The 22,345-nt window shown below is 46.6% G+C and overlaps 1 protein-coding gene across 2 annotated transcripts; it reads left to right on the top strand.

The window, feature by feature from the left end:
* Positions 1-685: 685 nt before the first annotated feature.
* On the top strand, positions 686-22,141 carry si:cabz01101003.1 (ubiquitin carboxyl-terminal hydrolase CYLD). 2 transcript variants are annotated; one of them, XM_056300455.1, is made up of 16 exons: positions 686-1,276; positions 2,198-2,315; positions 3,125-3,282; positions 3,879-4,391; positions 4,901-5,006; positions 6,355-6,833; positions 7,864-8,029; positions 8,220-8,361; positions 8,813-8,935; positions 9,262-9,353; positions 9,629-9,692; positions 11,132-11,327; positions 12,521-12,629; positions 19,245-19,363; positions 20,002-20,209; positions 21,610-22,141. In XM_056300455.1, the coding sequence occupies exons 1-16, from the start codon at positions 1,106-1,108 to the stop codon at positions 21,792-21,794; spliced, it is 2,949 nt and encodes a 982-aa protein (XP_056156430.1). In that variant the 5' UTR covers positions 686-1,105; the 3' UTR covers positions 21,795-22,141. The 2 variants fall into 2 exon arrangements, with proteins under 2 accessions (XP_056156430.1, XP_056156431.1); XM_056300456.1 differs by lacking the exon at positions 2,198-2,315 and having other exon boundaries at positions 1,202-1,276.
* Positions 22,142-22,345: the final 204 nt, after the last annotated feature.

The following is a 22,345-nucleotide window of genomic DNA, read 5'->3' as shown; positions in this document are numbered from 1 at the left end:
AGCTTGAAGTAGCAAAGGACCTGGAAGGATGGTCCCGTCACTAATAAAACACACAGCTGCTGCAAAGTAATATACACAAGATCTCTACTATTACGTGCCCAACTGCCCTGTTTATGCCCACTGCCTAGCATTTACCTATGCTGTCTGTGTGGCGTCATGACACGTTTTGATAAAGCACTTTCCAGTCTTTTTTCCCTTCTTTTTCTATTGTCGGTGTGAATACGTTGGTATCCTGCGATGGAAGGGCCGCAGAAAATCTCTTCCTGTCTTGAGCTGCTGTTGTTGGTTTTTTTGTTTTTGTTTTTTTGTTATGTCTTTCAAGAAGACTTTTTGGCGTGCGAATTTTGTGACTAAACCCGTTTTGACGATTGTAGACCTGGTATTTTTCTACTCTTATTTATAAAGTTGTTTCTTAAAGTTATTTCCGACTAAAGTCTTTTTTGTTTGTTTGTGTTTTGAAGCGTGTCCGCACGCACCAGCGTACCTCGCAGACGAAGACCGTCGGAATTTCCCCTCGGAGGGAAACGCCCACGGACGTCCTGATTGGCTCAAATCCGTTTCCCTGCAGAGATTTTCCGACTTGCGATTGGTTTGCGTCGGTGTCGTTCCTCCGCTTCCTGTTTGATGGGGGGTTGGGGGTGCAATTTGCCATTGAAGCGGCGGGGCTTGAAGTCCTGGAAATGTTTACTCGACTCGTTTGGTGGGTGTTGCAAGTTTTGACATGAGGCCACTTGACGTCCAGTCGAGGTTTGAGCAGAAAGTAAACTCATTTCGGGGTTGTTTTTTTTTGTGGTTTGTCGAACCACCGTCGTTGCATGAATGAGGAAAGACTTTTTTTTTCCGAACGCGGTAGTTAAGAAGTTCCAGGGACCCTCCCACCTGGTTCGTAGAACTATTTTCAATGAAGGTGGGCGAACCTACCAGTCAACACTGCCGTCACATCTTCCACTCTCACCGATTCAGCCTGTATTCCTAAACAACTCCGGTGCAGCGGGCGTAAGTCCACTTTACTAAATTTTAGCAGATTTCAAGGTAAATTTAAAGGGGGGTGGGGGGGGGGGCTCCTTCTCTCTGTAGTGCGCGCACACACGTGTAAACAGGAATAATGTCAGGGGCCCACGACCCAAGTAAGAGGCGCCACGCCCCGAAGATGTTCCTGGTAGTGACCGACCTGAAGTTCCAGGACCACCTGGAGGGAACCGTGCGGCTGCAGAGGGGCAACATCTGCCAGGAGCAGGACACTGCGAAGAGCAGAGGGGACCAGCTATGGGTGAAGGTAAACTAATAAGCCACACTGGGATAAGGGGTCGCTTTATTCATCCCAGAGAGGAGATTCGGGTGTCACAGCAGCAGCGACTTTTATGTGCGGTGGCGCAAATTCTGCACAAGAATACACAGCGTGCACAATTTTCCAAACAATGGTGTTCATTTCAAAGTTAAAAGGAATCAGTGAGCACATGGCAAAATGTATGACTAGGAATTGACTGTAGGACAGGGATACAAGATTTCTTATAGTGACATCCTGTGGCACACATGAATCAGTCAAACTTTATTCATATAGCACGTCTTGTATATCAAAAATGCAGTTTGTTTTACATTAAGTGAAAGTGCACAGATGAAAAGAAGGTATAGAAGGAAACAGGCAATAAGTAAACAGAGAAACCTCTATAAACATGGTAGGGGAACAACACATCATCTTGAGTACATGGAGGCAGTGCAAGATATGTAAAATAGTCAGTTCAATATCGCTATGACATTACAGACTCAGTTTATCTCATAAAACTGTCATTATGATAACTAATTGATTGATTAAATTGCCCAGCAAGCTCTAAAACAGGATTTATTTTAATGTCGTATCTTTGATTTAGTGATCCTGTGTAGCTCATAGGGCAGGGAATGGTGCAGACAGGTAGCGCGGTAGGGGGTTTACCACCCACAAAATCCAAAATCCCGACTAGATATTAATACTTGAACCGTTGTATTGAAATTTGGTTGAACGTTTTCAACAAAAATTGCTCATGTGCGTTGGGATAGGGTAGCAGTCTATTCTGTTGTAAATAATAAAAACAATAACAAAACATAACAAAATAAAAAATAATAAAGCGTTGTAAAACAAATAAGGAACATTATGTTCCTTATTTCTTGCCATGTCACTTTGCAACTTTGCCTTTTGTCTGCTCTCCTCCATTTCCATCAGGTTCTGGACAATGGCATGATGGTAAAGCTGGAGAAACGCTTCCTGGTTGAGGTCCCCAGTGACCTCAGCAGCCTATTGGAGCCTGTATCCGACCCAGAGTCCCGTCTCAAATTACTGAGTAAAGCCAATACTAATATAATACTGATAACACTAATGTTACCATTACTGCTGTGCTAATATTATTACTATGATTACTACTACTCCTACCACTTCTACTACTAACTACTACTATTACCATCAATATTGGTATTTGGCTTAATAGTAATGCGTACATTATTATTGTACATTATTATTATTATTATTGTTATTATTATTGTTGTTGTTGTTGTTATTGTTATTATTGTTGTTAGAAGTAGTACTTAATTACAATTAGTTATTAGTTACAATTAGAAGTAGTAGTAGAAGTAGTAATCACAATAATAGCAAGAAAAACTATACAATAAATACCTGGGCATCTGGGTGGTGTGGCAGTCTACTCTGTTGCCTACCAACACGGGGGATTGCTTGTCGAATCCCTGTGTTACCTCCGGCTTGGTCGGGCGTACCTACAGACACAATTGGCCGTGTCTGCAGGTGGGAAGCCGGATGTGGGCATGTGTCCTGGTCGCTGCACTGGTGCCTCCTCTGGTCGGTCGGGGCGCCTGTTCAGGGAGGAGGGGGAACTGGGGGGAGTAGTGTGATCTTCCCATGCACTACGTCCCCCTGGCGAAACTCCTCACTGTCAGGTGAAAAGAAGTGGCTGGTGACTGACTCCACATGTACCGGAGGAGGCATATGGTAGTCTGCAGCCCTCCCCGGATCGACAGAGGGGGTGGAGCAGTGACCGGGATGGCTCGTAAGAGTGGGGCAATTGGCCGGATGCAATTGGGGAGAGAAAAGGGGAAAAGTTAAAAAACAAAAGTACACTTTACCTTTGTTCTGTTGAAGGCAACCAAAAGACGCTGCGGCAATTGGCTACGTTGCCCCTGGGCTCCCCCCTGTGGGTCCACATCGGCCAACCAGATGAGCTGGCAGAGGCGGAGCTCAGATACCTAGGGCCGCTGACCAGAGGGAGCAGCGCTGTGTTTTTTGGGGTTCAACTAAAGGTACAGTCTGTATGCTATAATTCAAATGTTTCCTAATGGGTCATTTAAGCAGCATATATTTTAAGCGTAGACCGTAACAGGACAACCAAATAGTCCCTATTACTATTATTATGATGGCATACCTTTGCTGGTTAAATAATGCCACTGTTTATAACATACACACCATAAAATAAATATGTACTGCTTAGATACTCTCAAAAAGAGGTGCAAGATGTTATTTAAAGTATGTATTTTCAGCTGATTTTATAAACCATCTGGCTGTCTGGCACGCTGTACAGCTGAAAAATGCAAAGTATTATTAGTGAATGCCATCTGGCCTCCAAGTGTCCTGTGTGACATTATGCATACTACTACAAGCATAGGACGGCGTCTCTTGTCAGCTTTCCGATCTTCTGTCTCTATCCGCTCTCAACGTCTTAATGGTACCAACCACCATCCCTGTCCTCCTTTCTCTCTCTCTTTACCTCTGCCCCATCTCTTCTCTGCACATCATTCCTTTTTCTCTCCCTCTCTGTTTCAAACCTGACTTCACCCTCTCCAATCTCTCTCTGTCTCTCTCTCTCTGTCTGTCTCTCTCTCTCTCTCTCTCTCTCAAGGGTTCAGCAATGGGTAGGGGAATCGGCAATGGTTCCCATAAGGGCCACCAGCTCTTCGTCTGCCCTGAGGCTTCTGCCCTCTTCCTCCCGGTCAGTCACATCAGACTACGCCGCTGGTCACGGGGCAATGGCTCTGAGGACGAGGACCGGCCCCGGGAGCGAGAACAGGACCGCCTTGGCACCGGTGACCACCACAGCAACGGTCACCATAGCAGCAGCCAGCACCCAAATCATCATGTTAAACAGCAACACAACGTTCGCAGTAGTTTTCACCGGCATCGCCCCTCTCAGCTGTCCACCGTTAGCATCCTGCCTCGGACCACAGAATCTGCCCCCTTGACAGCCCAGGCCCCCGTCCAGGTCCGGGTCCGAGGCCCCACGTCGCCTCTGCCAATCCAGGTGGGCCAGCGGGTGTGTTTCCCCCTGGAGGACACCATTCATGGGGGGGAGGTGTGCTTCTGCGGCCCTTTACCTGGCAGGACGTCCCCGATGACATACGTCGGAGTTCTGCTGGTCGGTATCACAAAGAAGACTTAAACTAACTTAAACAGTCATACAGAGTTGTGCTGCTAGATATAATGGCCACCATTGGGGGTGGGGGGGGACTGAATAAATGCAGATTAACTAATTTTCTGACCGCCGTGATTTCCAAGTTTAAAAAAAGTAGCAGCTGTTTGTTTGACATTAGAAGGGAAAGCTTTCTCTAGATGAATTCCTATGCAGAATCAGTGAAAACCCAAATCTTTTTCCACTGTTATAAAATGTGTATGAAATGAATAGGTTCACACACACATCACACACACATCACAATCACTCCAATGCTTTATGTGCACATGAGATACCACAGCCACATTCGGAATGTACGTCCAGTTGTATATCATGCAGGAGCCTCCGAGTCTGTCTGCTCATTTGTTATTGAGATAACTGGTTTGTCCCTCAGAGGGGCCCTGGCATGTGATAGTTGTGTCTTTGTGTCATTGTATGTCATGTTTGGGCTCATTAGATGGTGCTGTTTGTTGCAGGATGCTCCGGTCGGTAACTGGGACGGGTTTTATAAGGGAGAGAGGCTGTGCCACATTCCTTCCCATCTTTATGGACAACTTTTGCCCATCACCAAGGTCTCCCCTGGTATGACAAAATTATTACATATTCAGAGCTTTGGATAAAGGGAAAAACATCCTGTTTAGTGTCGTCGTATTGTCCTGTGCTCACAGGAATATTGTCCGACCTTTGAACTCCTGTGTTCTGTTGTTTGTGATTTTGTTGATTTAACAATTGGAAGTTTATTTTATTATGGGGCTCCCTGTAAATTGCTCTGGATGAGGGTCTGGGCTAAATGACTATAATGTTGATGAATGTAGGTATTTCTGTATTCACATAGTATATGATTAAGGCTGACAGGTTGGGTTCAGTCTGCTGCTCAAGGCTACAATCCTGAAGATCATCTCTTTTGTTCACCTTATCGACACCTTTATGTATAAGTGGTGTAGACACACATTGCAGCCGTGTTGAATGAAACGGTTTTGCCAGTGCTGTTTCGTCAGCACCCTCAGCTCTTCCACCAGACATAAAAAACATGGCCATTTGAAGATCATGAACAGGGCATCCGGGTAGCGTAGCAGTCTATTCCGCTGCCTACCAACATGGGGATCGGCGGTTCGAATCCCTATGTTACCTCTGGCTAGGTTGGGTGTCCCTACAAACAATTGGCCATGTCTGTGGGTGGGAAGCAGGATGTGGGTATGTCTCCTGGTCACTGCACTAGCACCTCCTCTGGTCGACGGGGCGCCTGTTTGGGGGGGGGCTGGGGGGAATAGCGTGATCCTCCCACGCGCTACGTCCCCCTGGCGAAACTCCTCACTGTCAGGTGAAAAGAAGCAGCTGGTGACTCCACCTGTATCGGAGGAGGTATGTGTTAGTCTGCAGCCCTCCCCTGGATCGGTGGAGGGGGCGGAGCAGAGATCAGGATGGCTCGGAAGTGTAGGGTTGTGTACGATTGGGGAGAAAAAGGGAGAAAAATCCGGGGGAAAAAAAAGAAAATCATGAACAGAAGCTTTAATAAATTGGATAATCTCGATTTATCACTTGTCTAGTACGCTAGTGATAGAATGTCATTTGTTAGCATATAAACAGTTATATACACTGTATATAACTATATATATACAGTGTATACATATATACAGTTACACTGGGCAATTTATGACGGATTATATGCGTAAGTGTCTTTTTAGTCATGAAGCACAGCAAATGTACAGAAATGTGTGTTGGCATGGACGCGGAGAGACATTTTTAAAAACCTGCTTAGTTTCACAGTTCATACTGACACGTGATGGAAGTATAGCAGTACTTCATGTGCAGTGTAAGAGAATACTTCCAGACATGTCATGGACCAGGAGCATGTGCATGACACTGTAAATCATTGTTCTGTATGCAGCATGGCATCTCTTACTGTTCTTTACCCTCTTTGTTCACACAGAACCCAGAGCCCGCCGTCTTCCTGTGCCCGTCCTAAACCCCAAACCGGTCCTCAAACCCATCCAGCCCATCGTCCCAAAACTGGGCCCAGCATCCCCACCCACATTTACCCCCAAAATCGCTCTGTTGCCACCCCAGCCCACCTCTGCCAAACAAGCCCTCAAGCCCCCTCCGCTGTCCCCACCTAAACACACCCACCAGCCCCAGCTGCCTCCCCCAGTTCCGCCTCCCAAACCCCAAGCCCCACCCTCACCTCCTGTCGACGACCAACCACAGGCCTCGAACGGCGCGCATGCCCCTCCCTCTCCGCTAAGGTCACCGGGTATCAGTGATGATGCGGGGGAGAACGGAGAGACGGGACTGGAGGTGGAGCTGGAGGTAGGGTCGATGGTTGAGGTGAACGACCCTCCTCTGTATGGGGTAATTCGCTGGATTGGAAGGATCAGTGGGATTCCTGAACTGGTAGCGGGAATTGAGCTGGTAAGTTAACAGTGTCAGAAAAACATCAATAATCAAACAAACTTGATATCTATAACATTTTTCGTATATGGAAATATAATACAATGTTCTTTACATTAAGTGAAAGTGCAAAGATAAAACAAAATGTCTGTCGGCTTCTGTCTTTTGGTTGGTAACAAAACAGCAAGCCTGACAAGTTGAAAATGAGCATTGACTGTTTTCAGTTTTACATGCAGCCAGGAGCTCTTTGGTAATGTTATTATTTAAAAAGGCCTTGTAGTGAATGTGATTATTTCCAACATCTCTCCCTCTTTAAATATCACTAAATCAAACATGTTATGACTACCACATGCCTCCTCCGATACATGTGAGGAGGAGGCATGCCGGTGAAAACTACTGACAGTGAGGAGTTTCGCCAGGGGGACGTAGCGCGTGGGAGGATCATGTTATTCCCCCCAGTTCCCCCTCCCCCCCGAAAAGGCGCCCCAACTGACCAGAGGAGGCGCTAGTGCTGTGACTAGGACACGCCCACATCTGGCTTCCCACCCGCAGGCACAGCCGACTGTGTGTGTAGGGACGCCCGACCCAGACAGAGATAACATGAGGATTTGATCCACCGATCCCCATGTTGGTAGGCGACGGAATCAACCGCCACACCACCCGGACGCCCCTAACACTGAATTGGCTTTTGAGGTTAACATTGTCAGCCCTCTGAGTTTAAGTCCCAGCGTCTCTGTGGATTTTGCATGTTTGAGTTGCTCCCCGCCGGGTACTCTGGTTTCCCCCATCTGTCCAAAGACATGCATTTGAGGTGAATTGGATCCCGAATTGCCCATAGGTTGAATGACTTTGTATGTGGGCGCTGGAATGGACCGGTGGCCTGTCCAGGATGTCTACCTGCCTTCCTCTCAGAGCCTGCCGGTCCAGGTTGCAGCCCGCCCCCGACACCCTGAGCTAAATTAGGCACTAGATTAAGCCGGTGTGTAGCAATGAATGAATAATTCGACACACTGTCCTTTCCCCGTTAACACGAATCTGCCCTGCCTGCCAGGACCAAGAGCTGACTGCTGGAACAGATGGTAGCTACCTTGGAGAGCGCCACTTCCGTTGTCCGGCCAACAAGGGGCTGTTTGTTAAACTACGCAACTGCAGGCGGGACTCCAGATTCCCCATCCCGGAAACACCTGTCAATCAAGTGGAGCGGTGCAACTCGATAGGTTAGCGGTGTGTGTGTGTGTGTGTGTGTGTGTGTGTGTGTGTGTGTGTGTGTGTGTGTGTGTGGTTGGCTTGTATCCCATATTGCTTATCATTGGGTGATATCTTGATGTATGTATTGATAGAAACATTTAATGCATCGATTTGATTAACCCCCCCACCCCCCCCCCCACCCGGCACTGGTCCTCCCAGCCTTTGCGGATTGGGGCAGTGAACGTGTGGAGGAACACACACCTTCGGTGGAAGGCGAGGAGGCCAGGGACTTGTACCAGGGCTGGAAGAGAGGCATCCAGGGCCACCTCAACTCCTGCTACCTGGACGCCTCACTGTTCAGGTAAAGCTCCTCCTCTCAGGCTGTCAAGTCAGCATTCAAGATTGCTATAGACTCCAGTTGGGCTGTGACATAGTTGTCTCCGAACACATCATCGTGTAAGTGCAACATGCCACACAATTTGTGGCGACAGTTTTGCGTAGTTGTCATGAAAGACCTCTTCTCAGATTTGCAAATATGGCAGATTGTTTTTTTGTTCTCACTTTTTCTATAAAATATGCCTCTGTTTTTCGATGCTTGATTTTTGGTAAAGTGAAGAAATAAGATCCTAGTGAATCCAAATAATTAGGCCCCTCTTTTTTTATGCCTCTTTATGTCTGTCTCCCTCTTTCTCTCTTGGCCGGTCTCTCCCCGTCTTTGTATTCCTCTCTCTGTATTCCCACCTTTCGCTCTCTCTCTCGCTCTCTCTCTCCCCCTCCTTTTGCTGTATCTCTTTCTCTCGTCACCTCCCCAGTCTGTTTTCCTGCTGCAGCTCGGCTGACTGGGTGTTGTTGTGGCCCACCGACAGCCAGACTGCTCCCAACTCCACCCAGGCCCAAGACCTGCTGCGCTGCGAGATTGTCAACCCCATGCGCAGGTGTGTGTGTGTCAGTGTTGGAGTATATACCACTCATATCATTACTTCATAGTGTACTAGACTATAGCAACTGTCTGTCTTGCACCGTCTTTTAACATAATGGATATTCATTTGCAATGATAAAGAAAGTTTTACAGGCACGCTATGTATGTACTTATGCACGTTATGTATTATTTTCATTGCATGCTGGAAATCCTGTTAACATAGGTATGTTGGACTTTTTTTTCTTGTGCTTTTTGTTCCTGATCACATTTAATGCAAAGTATACTGCAAAGCTCAATATGTCCACTGTGGTGAACTATGCACGTACTGTTAAATTTCCCCAGGTTTGGCTATGTGTGTGCCAGCAAAACCATGGCCTTGAGACGACTGCTGGAGGCCGAGAATAATAACACTGGCTTCACCAATCAGGAGAAAGGTGTGTGAGTTTTATAGCAAGCATGAGTCAATGTGTTAGTCCTTCCAGATAATGTCTATGTGTACCTGCATGAAGAGCCTATCTGCTGCACCCGTGTGTTTGTGTGTGTGTGTGTGTGTGTGTGAGTGTGTGTTTGTTTGTTTGCCTGTGTGTGTGTGTGTGCGTAAGGTCATAGGATGTTACAGACGTGAATGTCTGTTTTACACGGCCCAGCACAAAGCAGTTGTCTGTGTATTCAGACTAAAGAATGCTGTTGTGCTGTATGTGTCTGTCAGATCCCGAGGAATTCCTGAACAAGCTTTTCCAGCTCCTAAGAGTCGAGCCACTCCTCAAAATCAGGTGAATAGGCCGCTACACCGTTGGGCTCATCCATAAAAGAGTCTCACCCCATCTGTCCTGTCCTCTTATGCTCCTTCTGTATCTTCGGTGGCTGTGTTGCATCAGCTCCTCAAACGCCCCTTTCACACACACAACCTGGAAATCACAGAGCGCCGATCCGGGCTAGTCCCATGAGGAATGCCATACGTCCTATACTTTGGCATCTCTGGGACGCTGTCAAAACTAGACCTGTTTACACTTTGCGCTCATTGTTGTGGTGAATAATGTGACAAGGACCCACCCGGCTCATCTTTCATGTGACGCAGTCAGAGCGGGTTCAAACACACTACCCTGATTTTAACCAGATCCATTTTGCAGGGGTTGGCTCACCCACGTCAATTCTTTGATAAACTTGCCGAACCGGGGTGAAAGCCAAGCTCGTCCATTATATCCAGGGATCTGGTATGAAATGGTTTCTTCTCTTTCCGTCGTCCCTCCTCCACCGATCTTGCTCCTGTTTTTCCCCTTTTCTCTTTGTTTTACTCTTTGGCTGTTTTTGTCTGTCTGTCCTCTTGTTTTTCTATTGCATGTCATAATTTCTGAACCAAAACCGCTCAGTGGCCAACAGTTGAAGACTGCAGTGGCCATGAAAATGCATTTTTCAGGCATCTGGGTAGTGTGGCGGTCTATTCCATTGCCTACCAACACGGGGATCACCGGTTCAAATCCCTGTGTTACCTCTGGCTTGGTTGGTTATCCCTACAGACACATTTGGCCATGTCTGTGTGTGGGAAGCCAAATGTGGGTATGTGTCCTGGTCGCTACACTAGCGTCTCCTCTGGTTGGTTGGGGTGCCTGTTCAGGGGTGGGGAGGGAGAACTGGGGGAAATAGCATGATCCAAGCGTTTCACCAAGTCCCCTGGTGAAACGCCTCACTGTCAGGTGAAAAGAAGCGGCTGGCGACTCCACATGTATCGGAGGAGGCATGTGGTAGTCTGCAGCCCTCCCTGGATCGGCAGAGGGGGCGGAGCAGCGACCGGGACGGCTCGGGAGCGTGGGGTAATTGGCCGAATACAATTGGGGAGAAAAAAGGGAGAGAAAAATCCACACAAAAAAAAGAAAGAAAAAAAAAGAAAATGCATTTTTCATGTAATTGGCCTTTAAAAAAATACATGGGCGGTAAACCATGAAGGCGGGGATTTGTGTGTTACAGTGCTTTTTCTTTCTTTTTTTATGATTGTTTTCTAATAACAGTGCAAAATAACCCAGACAGTCTGCAGCTTAGTCACTGTCTTGCCACATTATTGTTCCGGTACCAAGGGAGAGACGTTTCCTCCATTTCTCCCTATCTCCTTTACGTCAGAAGAAACATTAATGAGATCCTTGGGGGAAGTTAAATAGACTTGTGTCGTCTTTCTCTTCGTCCTAAAAAGTCACGCTCTCCCTTCCTTTGGTTTCAGATCGACGAGCCGGCAGCCCCAGGAATGTCACCTCTATCAACTTTTCCCCCCCTCCATCCCTTCCTCAGCCACCACACACTCCCCGTCCCTCTCTCCCGTCCCTCTCTGCTTGCCGTCCGCGGGCCGCATGAGGGTCGCCACCATCCAGACCCTGCTGGAGTCCTCCTTCCTCCATGCGGGGCTCAAATTTGTCGAGGTAACCATCAGCCCGATGGCCAAAACCAGGGAGGGTATTTTTCATGGTTGAGTTTTCAGTCAAAATAGATGTGCAAGTTGCATTTATATCTAATATATTTCAATGTATCGGCCATCCTAAATTGTCCCTATGTGTGTGTGTGTGTGTGTATGTGTGGCGACCCTGTGGCGGCCTATCCAGGGTGTCGCCCACTTGCCACCCAATGACTGTTGGGACAGGCTCCAGCATCCCCGCGACCCTGAGAGAGCATTATAAGCAGTTTGGATAATGGATGAATGAATGGATATTTCAATATTGAATGAGAAGGGGGTTTTTTGTTTTGTTTTTTTGACTGTTTGCATAGTGTAACAGTAAAGTGCTGGGTCATTAAATAAAGCTCTCCTCTCTCTTAAGAGCTGCGGGTTGGGTTTATTGTGCAACGCTGCCCATGAGCAAAAGCGCCTAATCCCCATGTTTACTTACCAGCTTGCTCATCTGAAAACGTTTTCCGTTTGTAAGCCACATCTTCCATTAATTAGCTGCCATCCCCAAAAAGTCAAATCATTAGTTTTAATTTCTTGCTATCCATCCATCCATTATCTAAGCCACTTATCCCAACCCGGGTCATGGGATGCTGGAGCCTATCCCAGCAGTCATTGGGCGGAAGGCGGGGAGACACCCTGGACAGGCCGCCAGTCCATCACAGGGCCCACACACACACGCACATTCCCCCCTAGGGACAATTTTTAGTATGGCCAGTTCACCATACCTACATGTCTTTGGACTGTGGGAGGAAACCAGGGCACCTGGAGGAAGCCCACGCAGACATGGGGAGAACATGTAAACTCCACACAGAGGATGACCTGGGATGACCCCCAAGGTTGGACTACCCCAGGATTCGAACCCAGAATCTTCTTGATGTGAAGAAGCAAGAAGGTCCTTGCTTCTTCACAAGGGGTGACCACGCCTCTTGCTGTGAGGCGCGGTCGCACGCTAACCACTGCGCCACCATGCCACCTTAATTTCTTGCTAGCAAGAGCTCCTTTCTTTTTTCAGTTGAATCAGATTACACTTGACACCAAAACTCTCCATATTAGATTATATTTTCCGAGGCAATACACCGCCACAGAAACAGTATAAGGGTTTTCAGGTTGTATCTGGCTGCTGGTGGAGTCTGTCGCCAGCGGATGCTGAGTGCTGTGTCTCTGCTACAGGCCCCCTCCTGCCTTCTGCTGCTCACACCCAGGTTTGGGAAGGATTTCAAGATGTTTGATGCCATCTTGCCAACGCTCAGCCTGGACATCACAGACCTGCTGGATGACAGTAAGCACAACTTGGAGGGACAGACTACGCGTTGGAGTTTAGTTCACCTCAGAGGCTATTTAGTTTAGTCTGATCCGGGTCCAGGTGGAGTTGAATTTTGTATTCTTTAAAGCTTGTTTTGTCGACAGCATGAAAATAGAAATCCAGTTTGCTGCTAAATCTGTGTTTTTATTATGTTTGTTTTAGTTCTGTCTTTTTATTTTCCTCTTATTTCTCACTTTATGTTAATACTTTTCACAATTGCGTCATTCCTTCTTACCTTTTTCCTTGTTTTTCTTTCTTTTTCTTTCCAAAATTTGAAACAAAGTACATGTTTCAACCATAATTGCTCACCCATGTATCCGTATCATGTCTTTCTCTCTCTTTTGTTCTCTCTCTCACTATCTCTCTTTCTCTCTTCATCTGTCTTCGTCTCGCTATTGCTGTCTATCTCTTTCTGTATCTCTTTATCTGTTTCCGGCTCTTTCTTTCTCTCGCTCTCTTTCTATCTCTGTATCTCTCTTCCTCTCTCTCTCTGTCTCACTATCTCTCTTCCTCTCTGTCTCTCTGTCGCTCTCGCTCTCTCTCTCTGAGCGGAAGTGCGAGTGAGCGTGTGGCGCAGACGCCCGAGAGCGGTTGTGAGCTTTTATCTATCTTTTTTTGCTGTTTTCACCTTGCAAATATTGCACATAGTGTGTTTTGTAGGTTTACTGGTTTTTTATTTGTGTATATAAAAGGAGGTTTCGAGAGGTTTTGTGTGTGTGCGTGTTTGCGGTTGACCAGCGCTTGCTGGCCGGCGTGCTAAATGCCGGCATGGAGTTTACCAAACTCACCAGGGAACATCGGCTTAAAGTGTCGCCCAGTTTCCCGTGTTGGGTGGAGGACTGTGCTTTGGCAATCGTAGAGGTTGTGGGTCACAGCAGCATTAAATCTGCTGCTAGGATGAACGGTGCTGTGGTGATTTTTGTCGATGCTGTAGCCAAAGCACACCAAGTGGTCGAAGCCGGCGTTGTGGTTAATGACAGCTCCGTGTTAGGTGTCGCCGCTCACCACGCCATCGACAAGAGTCACCATTTCAAACATCCCGCCGTTCATCTCCGATGAGTTTTTGACAAGAGAGCTGTGGAGGTATGGAAAAGTAGTTTTGTCCATCAGGAAACTGTCGTCTGGCTGCAAATCGCCGCTGGTGCGACATGTAGTTTCACTCAGACGACAGGTTCAAATGATCCTGAACAAGAAAGACCAAGACTTGGATGTAGCTTTTAGGGTGAAGGTGGATGATTTTGACTATGTCATCTTTGTAAATTCTGGGACCTTGAAGTGTTTTGGCTGTGGAGGAGAGGGTCATTTGGTTCGGGCCTGTCCTGAGAAACACTCCCCTGAGGACAAGGCGCAGCGTGAAGGAGAGAGCGGAAATAAACAGGTGAAACCAGGCAGAACAGCCAAGAGACAGCAGAAAAGGGACAGAGTGAAGCCAGGCAGAACAGCCAAGAGACAGCAGAAAAGGGACAGAGTGAAGCCAGGCAGAACAGCCAAGAGACAGCAGAAAAGGGACAGAGGGAAACCAGGCAGAACAGTGAAGAGACAGCAGAAAAGGGACAGAGTGAAACCAGGCAGAACAGCCAAGAGACAGCAGAAAAGGGACAGAGTGAAGCCAGGCAGAACAGCCAAGAGACAGCAGAAAAGGGACAGAGTGAAACCAGGCAGAACAGCGAAGAGACAGGAGAAAAGGGACAGAGTGAAACCAGGCAGAACAGTGAAGAGACAGCAGAAAAGGGACAGAGTGAAACCAGGCAGAACAGTGAAGAGACAGGAGAAAAGGGACAGAGGGAAACCAGGCAGAACAGTGAAGAGACAGGAGAAAAGGGACAGAGTGAAACCAGGCAGAACAGCGAAGAGACAGGAGAAAAGGGACAGAGTGAAACCAGGCAGAACCGTGACGAGACAGCAGAAAAGGGACAGAGTGAAACCAGGCAGAACAGTGAAGAGACAGGAGAAAAGGGACAGAGTGAAACCAGGCAGAACAGCGAAGAGACAGGAGAAAAGGGACAGAGGGAAACCAGGCAGAACAGCGAAGAGACAGGAGAAAAGGGACAGAGTGAAACCAGGCAGAACAGCGAAGAGACAGGAGAAAAGGGACAGAGTGAAGCCAGGCAGAACCGTGACGAGACAGCAGAGAAGGGACAGAGTGAAACCAGGCAGAACAGTGAAGAGACAGCAGAAAAGGGACAGAGTGAAACCAGGCAGAACAGTGAAGAGACAGGAGAAAAGGGACAGAGTGAAACCAGGCAGAACAGTGAAGAGACAGGAGAAAAGGGACAGAGTGAAACCAGGCAGAACAGTGAAGAGACAGGAGAAAAGGGACAGAGTGAAACCAGGCAGAACAGTGAAGAGACAGGAGAAAAGGGACAGAGTGAAACCAGGCAGAACAGTGAAGAGACAGGAGAAAAGGGACAGAGTGAAGCCAGGCAGAACCGTGACGAGACAGCAGAGAAGGGACAGAGTGAAACCAGGCAGAACAGTGAAGAGACAGCAGAGAAGGGACAGAGTGAAACCAGGCAGAACAGTGAAGAGACAGCAGAGAAGGGACAGAGTGAAACCAGGCAGAACAGTGAAGAGACAGCAGAAAAGGGACAGAGTGAAACCAGGCAGAACAGCGAAGAGACAGCAGAAAAGGGACAAAGTCCAGACCACACTGACAAAACAGAACCACCCAAACAGAGTGGAAAGTCTACAAAGGAAAACGTAAGTGTTGAGAAGGAATCACGAAGTGAGCAGGCAGTGGCATCAAACACTACAGTTGGAGTTGCAGAAGATGTAGTGTTGAGCAGCGATGAGGATTTGGTGGAGGACGACAAAGTCTGTAGTTCTCCTGCACTAAAGAGAAAGCAGTTGGCTAAAATGAGTGGCTCTCAAGCCAAAAGAGGAGCATTGATAAGGGAGAGAAGCAGGCAGTATGGGGAACAACTGTCTGAGGGTGAGTTGGATATGGAGGAAGAGGAGGATGACGGGGACTGTGGTATAGACAGCCAGGTGCCTGTATTAAAGGAAAAACAGCACGAGGTACAAATGTCGGGAGATGAGTCTAAGGAGGAAGGTGGTGGTGTAGACAGCCAGCCTCACACTTCCTCCCAGTTGTCAGGGGCAACGAATCAAGAATACTATGATGCCCGCCGAATCAAGAATTTCGTGCAAAAAACAAAAAATTTGAGGAATGTCAAAATTGAGGATTTTTTTGCAACTGGGCATAGTTTAAATCCTTTTAAATTTTTTTGGGATATTTTCAAAACTAGGAAGGGGGAGTTTACATCTTTGAAACAGTTGTGGGATTATGGGAAAGTGCAGATCAAGCAGCTTTGTCAACAGTACACTCTCAATGTCTCTCGTAACATTACCAGATCGATGAGGGATCTAGAGACTGAAATAGTGGAGCTGCAGACTTATGCAGGGTCCAAAGCAAACCGAGGCTGTGTTGAAGACCTCAAGTCCAAAAAAGCCTTGCTGGCTGACTTGCTAGGTGTTAAGGCACAGGGGGCATTGGTCCGGTCTCGTTTTCAGAGTGCCGCCCTGATGGACTCACCTTCAAAGTTTTTCTTCAGCCTGGAAAAGAAGAATGGACAAAGCAGTTTCATTCACGCCCTAAAGTCAACAACAGGACACCTGCTGACTACGGCCAATGAGATCCAGAAGAGAGCTGTGGATTTTTACTCTCTTCTGTAAAGCAGTGAGTACACCAAAAATGAAGGGGCATTTGACTCCTTCTGCAGTGGGCTGCCCAGAATTTCAGAGGAGAGTGACAAGGAGTTGGCGGGTCCTCTGACTGCAGAGGAGCTGTCTACAGCGTTGCAGAGCATGCAGGGGGGGAAGGCCCCTGGGATTGATGGACTCCTGCCGGAATTCTACAAAGTTTTTTGGTCCGAGCTGTGTGACGACATCATTGAGGTCTGCACTGAATGTTTTAATGACTCCTTCTTGCCCCAGAGCTGCAGGAGAGCTGTTCTGACATTGTTGCCAATAAAAGGCGACATGCAAGATATGAAGAACTGGCGTCCGGTCTCTCTTCTGTGTGCAGACTACAAACTGCTTTCCAGAGTCCTGTCCAACAGACTGAAGAAGGTGATAGACCAAGTCATCCATCAGACCCAAACCTACTGTGTGCCCGGCAGGTCCATTGTTGACAATGTGTCCCTAATTCGGGATGTTTTGGAAGTCTCTGGTCCATTGGGCATTGATGCTGGTCTGGTTTCATTGGATCAGGAAAAGGCATTTGACCGGGTTGAGCACCAATACCTTTGGAAGGTGTTAGAAAGGTTTGGCTTCAGCCCTGGACTTGTTGCCAAGATTAAGGTTTTGTACAAAGATATCGAGAGTGTACTGAAAATTAATGATGTTTTGTGTAAACCTTTCAAAGGTATAAGACAAGGCTGCTCACTGTTGGGCACGCTCTATACGCTTTCGATTGAACCGTTATTACACAATTTTCGCTCTTCTATTGGTGGTCTGTGTTTGCCTGATCCTGGCACAAGAGTTGTCTTATCTGCGTATGCAGATGATATAGTTATCGTCATAAAAAGTCAAGATGATGCTGATCTGATTGAGAAACTTGTGGAAAGGTTTGGGAATCTTTCAGCTGCTAAAGTAAACTGGGCAAAAAGCGAAGCCTTAGTGGTTGGAAAGTGATCTGCAGGTCTCCCTCAGCTGCCAGGGGGGCTAAATTGGAAGAGGGTGGTTTCAAGTACCTAGGAGTGTTTCTGGGTGATGACCAGACGGTTTGGAAAAACTGGGAAGGGGTGGTGGAAAAGGTGGAGGGGAGATTGCAGAAGCGGAGATGGCTGTTACCACAGATGTCTTATAGGGGAAGGGATTTGGTTGTTAATAACTTGGCAGCCTCCACCCTCTGGCACAAGCTAACCGTTCTGGAGCCCCCTGCCGGATTGCTAAAAAAGTACAGTCCATCTTTGTGAACTTTTTTTGGGATAACCTGCACTGGGTACCACAGAATGTACTATACCTACCAAAAGAGGTGGGAGGGCAGGGTTTGGTGCATCTGGAGAGCAGAGTAGCAGCCTTTAGACTACAAATTATACAGCACTACCTCACAGGGACTGATGATGTGCTGTGGAGGCCTCTCATGAGTGTTATTTTAAAGAAGGTACAGGGTTTGGGTCTAGGTGCGTCTTTGTTTCTAACAGACTGTGTTTTTAAGAACATGCATGACCTGTCACCCTTCTATCAAGGATTGTTTAAAACTTGGACTCTATTCAAGTGGTGCAGACTGGAGCCTACAGCATCTCTGTTTTAGCTTCTGGAAGAACCCCTAATCCATGGGGCCAGACTGGACATTCAGGATGACAGCAAACCATGTCTCAACCGGAGGCTATGCTCAGCTGGAACTGTTAAGTTGAAGCACATTGTGGATGCTGCAGGTCCAATGCTTCTTGACACAGAGGCAATGGCTTCACTGCTGGGCTTGAGGTCAAGCAGACACACCAGAGACATTCTGAATACATGGCTTAGAAGACTCACCAGGGAGGAACTGGTCATGCTGCATGACTATGCCATTGGAACCGAGGCTCCTGATAATGGAGATCCGTTCCCCGAGTTGGGCCTTCAAATGGACCAAACTGGTCTAACAAGACCTTTGCCGGTGCCAAATTTGGCTACTAAAATTGACCTTTATATGTTAGATAGTAAGGTCTTGTACAAATGTTGTGTTGTTGCCATGAACAAGAAAATACTGAATGAGAGAAAGGACACTATATGGAGAACAAGGCTAAAAGTGGCAGATGATTGTAAACCAGTGTGGAGGGTGCTGTATAAAGCCCCGCTGAACAAAAGGTCAGGTGACTTGCAGTGGAGGATCCTGCAGGGAGCGCTGGCAGTCAATAGTTTCATCTCTAAGGTTAACCCAACTGTTTCTGTTAAGTGTCCTTTCTGTCAGTCGCCAGAGACAATTTTTCATTGTTTCATGGAATGTGAAAGACTCCAGGTGCTCTTTGAAGCTCTACAGATCATATTCTCACACTGTGATGAAAGATGGAATGAAACTGTTTTTATCTTTGGTGCTGGGTACAAGAGGAAAGATGCGGAAAAGTGGCAGCTGCTAAATTTTGTTGTGGGGCAAGCTAAGTTTGCGATTTATAGGAGCAGGAAAAGTCTGATTAATAATGGTTCGGAGGAAGATTTACTTCCGTTGTTCGTTGCAAGGGTGAAGGCGAGAGTCCGAGTGGACTTCAGCTTCTTCACCTTAATGAACAACTTGGATGAATTTATTTCGCGGTGGTGTTTCAATAAAGCCGTTTGTTCAGTCATTGAGAGGCAACTAGTATTTCATTCTGTTTTTGCGTAATATTTCTTTTGACCCTTTGGGAGTATGTGACTTGGACCACTGTTCCAAAGAAAAAAAGAAGAAAAAAAAAAGGAAGACTTTTTTGGACATCTTAATGTGAAGGAGTTGCTCGTGTTGATGTCGTGCAATGGATGTGTCTTTGTTTGTTTTTTTGTTTTATGTAAATTAAAGAGTTTTTAAAAAATTCAAAAAATTCTCTATCTCTCTTCCTGTCTCTCTCGCTCTCTCTTTCTCTTCCTCTCTCTCTCGCTCATTCGGTCTCTCTATCCCTCTTTCTCTCTCTCTAGCTCTGAGACAGTGTAGCATCTGTCAGGCCGTAGCGGAGTGGGAGTGTCTTCAGTGTTATGAGGACTTGGACATCACTCCAGGTCGTCTCAAACAGTACTGCCACACCTGCAACACCCAGGTAGCTGTGTGTCCTTTACCACAAGAAGCGAGCCACCAGTGACTACTGGAGGATTGCATTACCTCCACACAAGTGGGAGGCCTCATCAAACTTAATCTGTATAAACTGTTGTCCTGGATAAAATGAACATAATATTGATTTGTTGGTGTTTGCTGAAACAATTGCATGTTGAAGAACGTCCAGCAGTGGGTGCTATTAGCACGTGCTGTGTTATGACTCAATATATGTGAAGCTTGTAGTAGTCATGAGGCCTGCCATGCTAAAGACATTAAATTTACTCAATTTCTCTACCTGATAAAATACACAACTGTTTGTTTAGGCTGGTCAGTAAGAGCAAATGCATATTTACATTGAAATCCTGTTAAGACCAAAAATCTCCCCTGATGGCCATGGGGTTGTATTAAAATAATATTAAAAGACGAATCCAAAGAAATAATTTGAATAAATTTCCATTTAGTGACCCATCAGAGACATGTCCGTTGGCTTCCTAATGTTGCACGTATTTTATTCTTCACTATCTGCCAATCTGTCACACTTTTTTTTATCACTCACATCTATCACTCTACCTGATCATCTCTCTTCCTACTTATAATCTAGTAATTCAGCTAAACTCTCTGACATATTCAATCCAATGTCAGGTTCACAGTCACAAGAAGCGAGTTTTGCACAGTCCGGAGCAGGTGGGCATCCCCGGGGGGCCGTGGACTGGCCCGCTGCACGGCACTCGACAACGATTGGCCCTCTTCGCTGTGACCTGCATCGAGACCAGCCACTACGTGAGCTTCGTCAAGCACGGGCCCCGCCCCATGGACTGGCTCTTCTTCGACAGTATGGCGGACAGGGAAGGTGAGAGACGTTGACTGACCAAATGTAGACATTCGGGTCAGGGTTGTTGATAGTTCCTGAAATTCACAAACTGGTAAAGATGCACAACTTTTGCCTTCCTCCTGATTAAGTCACTCCTTGAGACTTAATTTCCTGTAATAAAGTTTAGTTTGATTTTCCCCTCTTTTTTTCTTTTTTTTTACATCCTGTTATAATTGCCGTCTTTCTCTTCTGTGTTCCAAGCTGTCATATTATGTACAGTTTAGATCCTGTCATCCAGTCAAGTTGTTTTTATCTTGATATCCTTGAAAGCATTTTGTGCATTTACTAGTTTTTTTTGCTATCTCAGTCTAGAATAAGATGTTTTTAGAAGCACAGTTGGTCACATTTATTTATCCACTGCATACATGGATAATTTGCCTCCTGTTTTTCTTTCTGATCATGACATTTGAATATATCTTGATCAACATTTTCTACCCACGTTCTATAGAGCACAGCCTCACAGAAAGTAAGGCTGTCCCGCTGTAAAAACCATGATCCTACCAACACGGGGATTGCTAGTTTGAATCCCCGTGTTACTTCCAGCTTGGTCAGGCGTCCTACAGACACAATTGGTCATGTCTGCGGGTGGGAAGCCGGATGTGGGTATGTGTCCTCGTCATTGCACTAGCACCTCCTCTGGTCGGTCGGGGTGCCTGTTCGGGGGGGAGGGGGAACTGGGGGGAATAGCGTGATCCTACCACGCGCTACGTCCCCCTGGTGAAGCTCCTCACTTTCAGGTGAAAAGAAGCGGCTGGTGACTCCACTTGTATCAGAGGAGGCATGTGGTAGTCTGCAGCCCTCCTCGGGTCGGCAGAGGGGGTGGAGCAGTGACCGGGAGGGCTCGGAAGAGTGGGGTAGTTGGACAGGTACAAATGGGGTGGGAAAAAAAGGGGGGGGTCCAACAAAAAAAAAACTAAGTGATTATTACCGTGCATGACTGTTCCTGCTGTCCAGAAGGGATTTTCATGAATTTGTTCATAATATCTGGTTGTGGTGAAGCCAAGCTAAGTCTGTGTTCCCACCTGTTCTTATGTGCTTACCCAGTACATATCATGTAATATTTAACATGATGTATGATTTTAACAAAGGAATGCCAAAGGAGGAAGGCTAGATTAATTTAGGACGTTAGCTTACAATCTTCGAAATATCAAGGTCACCCTGGCTGGTGATTTGGAATAAATAGGACAGTGTTTATTCATCACATCAGCAATGAATCCAATTAAACTACATTCTACGATATAGCTATCACAGGAACTGTCAAGACTCAATGGGCTCCAACAATGGGGTTTGGTTTCCAGTGGAAAATTTGGGAAGGAGCATTTTAGGATTTGGGAATTTGATTATAAAATGGCTTCTATTGCTGCTGTTCTTTCACCCAGGTGGCGAAAACGGGTTCAACATCCCCCAGGTGAGGGCATGTCCTGAGGTGGGCCGCTACCTCAGCTTATCAGAGGAGGAGTTGAGCAGGCTGGACCCCGCCTCCTTACCGGAGCATACCCGCCGCCTGCTGTGTGACTCCTACATGTGCCTCTACCACAGCCCCGAGCTCAGCCTCTACAAGTGATATGGACATAACTAATGCACACACATGCACACGCACTCACGCTGTGGTTAGTTGTATATGAGTATCATTCTTTCTTGAACTTGTAAAAACCACAGCACTGACCTCTGCTTTGCAAATGATACGGATGCAAAAACACCCACAAAACGTAACTGCTTAAAAGATTCCACACAAAAAACACACCATCACTTTATTTTCACCCTCTCAATGAGAAACAAGCACATTGTCTAATGAGATTAATACATAACCAGTGCATCAGTTACATTTTCAGGAAGTTATACTTTATTTTTTTCCCTTATAAAGACACTCAAAGAAGGCTGAATCAGTTCATCTGGATACAACGTTTATTGACAGATATGTTTCATCACTCATGTAAGTGACTTCTTTGGTCTAAACTGACTGTAGGTATTCCCACCCTTATAAACATTACAGTACAATACAGTTGCATAATGGCCCGAAAACAATGACCAGTTTCATATGCAAATATGGGCGTGACCATTAACTACAGTTTCAATTGCCATGTGTACTATTCACAGAGGATTTGGGAATGTTTG

This window comes from Lampris incognitus, chromosome 20, assembly GCF_029633865.1.
Source record: "Lampris incognitus isolate fLamInc1 chromosome 20, fLamInc1.hap2, whole genome shotgun sequence".
Lineage (NCBI taxonomy): Eukaryota > Metazoa > Chordata > Actinopteri > Lampriformes > Lampridae > Lampris > Lampris incognitus.
Note: the sequence above shows the minus strand (reverse complement) of the source record. Positions and strands in the feature narration are given on the sequence as shown.

Coding starts and splice junctions, on each gene's coding strand:
- si:cabz01101003.1 (XM_056300455.1), top strand. CDS start 1,106: ATGTCAGGGGCCCACGACCCAAGTAAGAGGCGCCACGCCCCGAAGATG. Junction 4,392..4,900: donor CATACGTCGGAGTTCTGCTG/GTCGGTATCACA, acceptor TGTTTGTTGCAG/GATGCTCCGGTCGGTAACTG. Junction 12,630..19,244: donor CACAGACCTGCTGGATGACA/GTAAGCACAACT, acceptor CTCTCTCTCTAG/CTCTGAGACAGTGTAGCATC.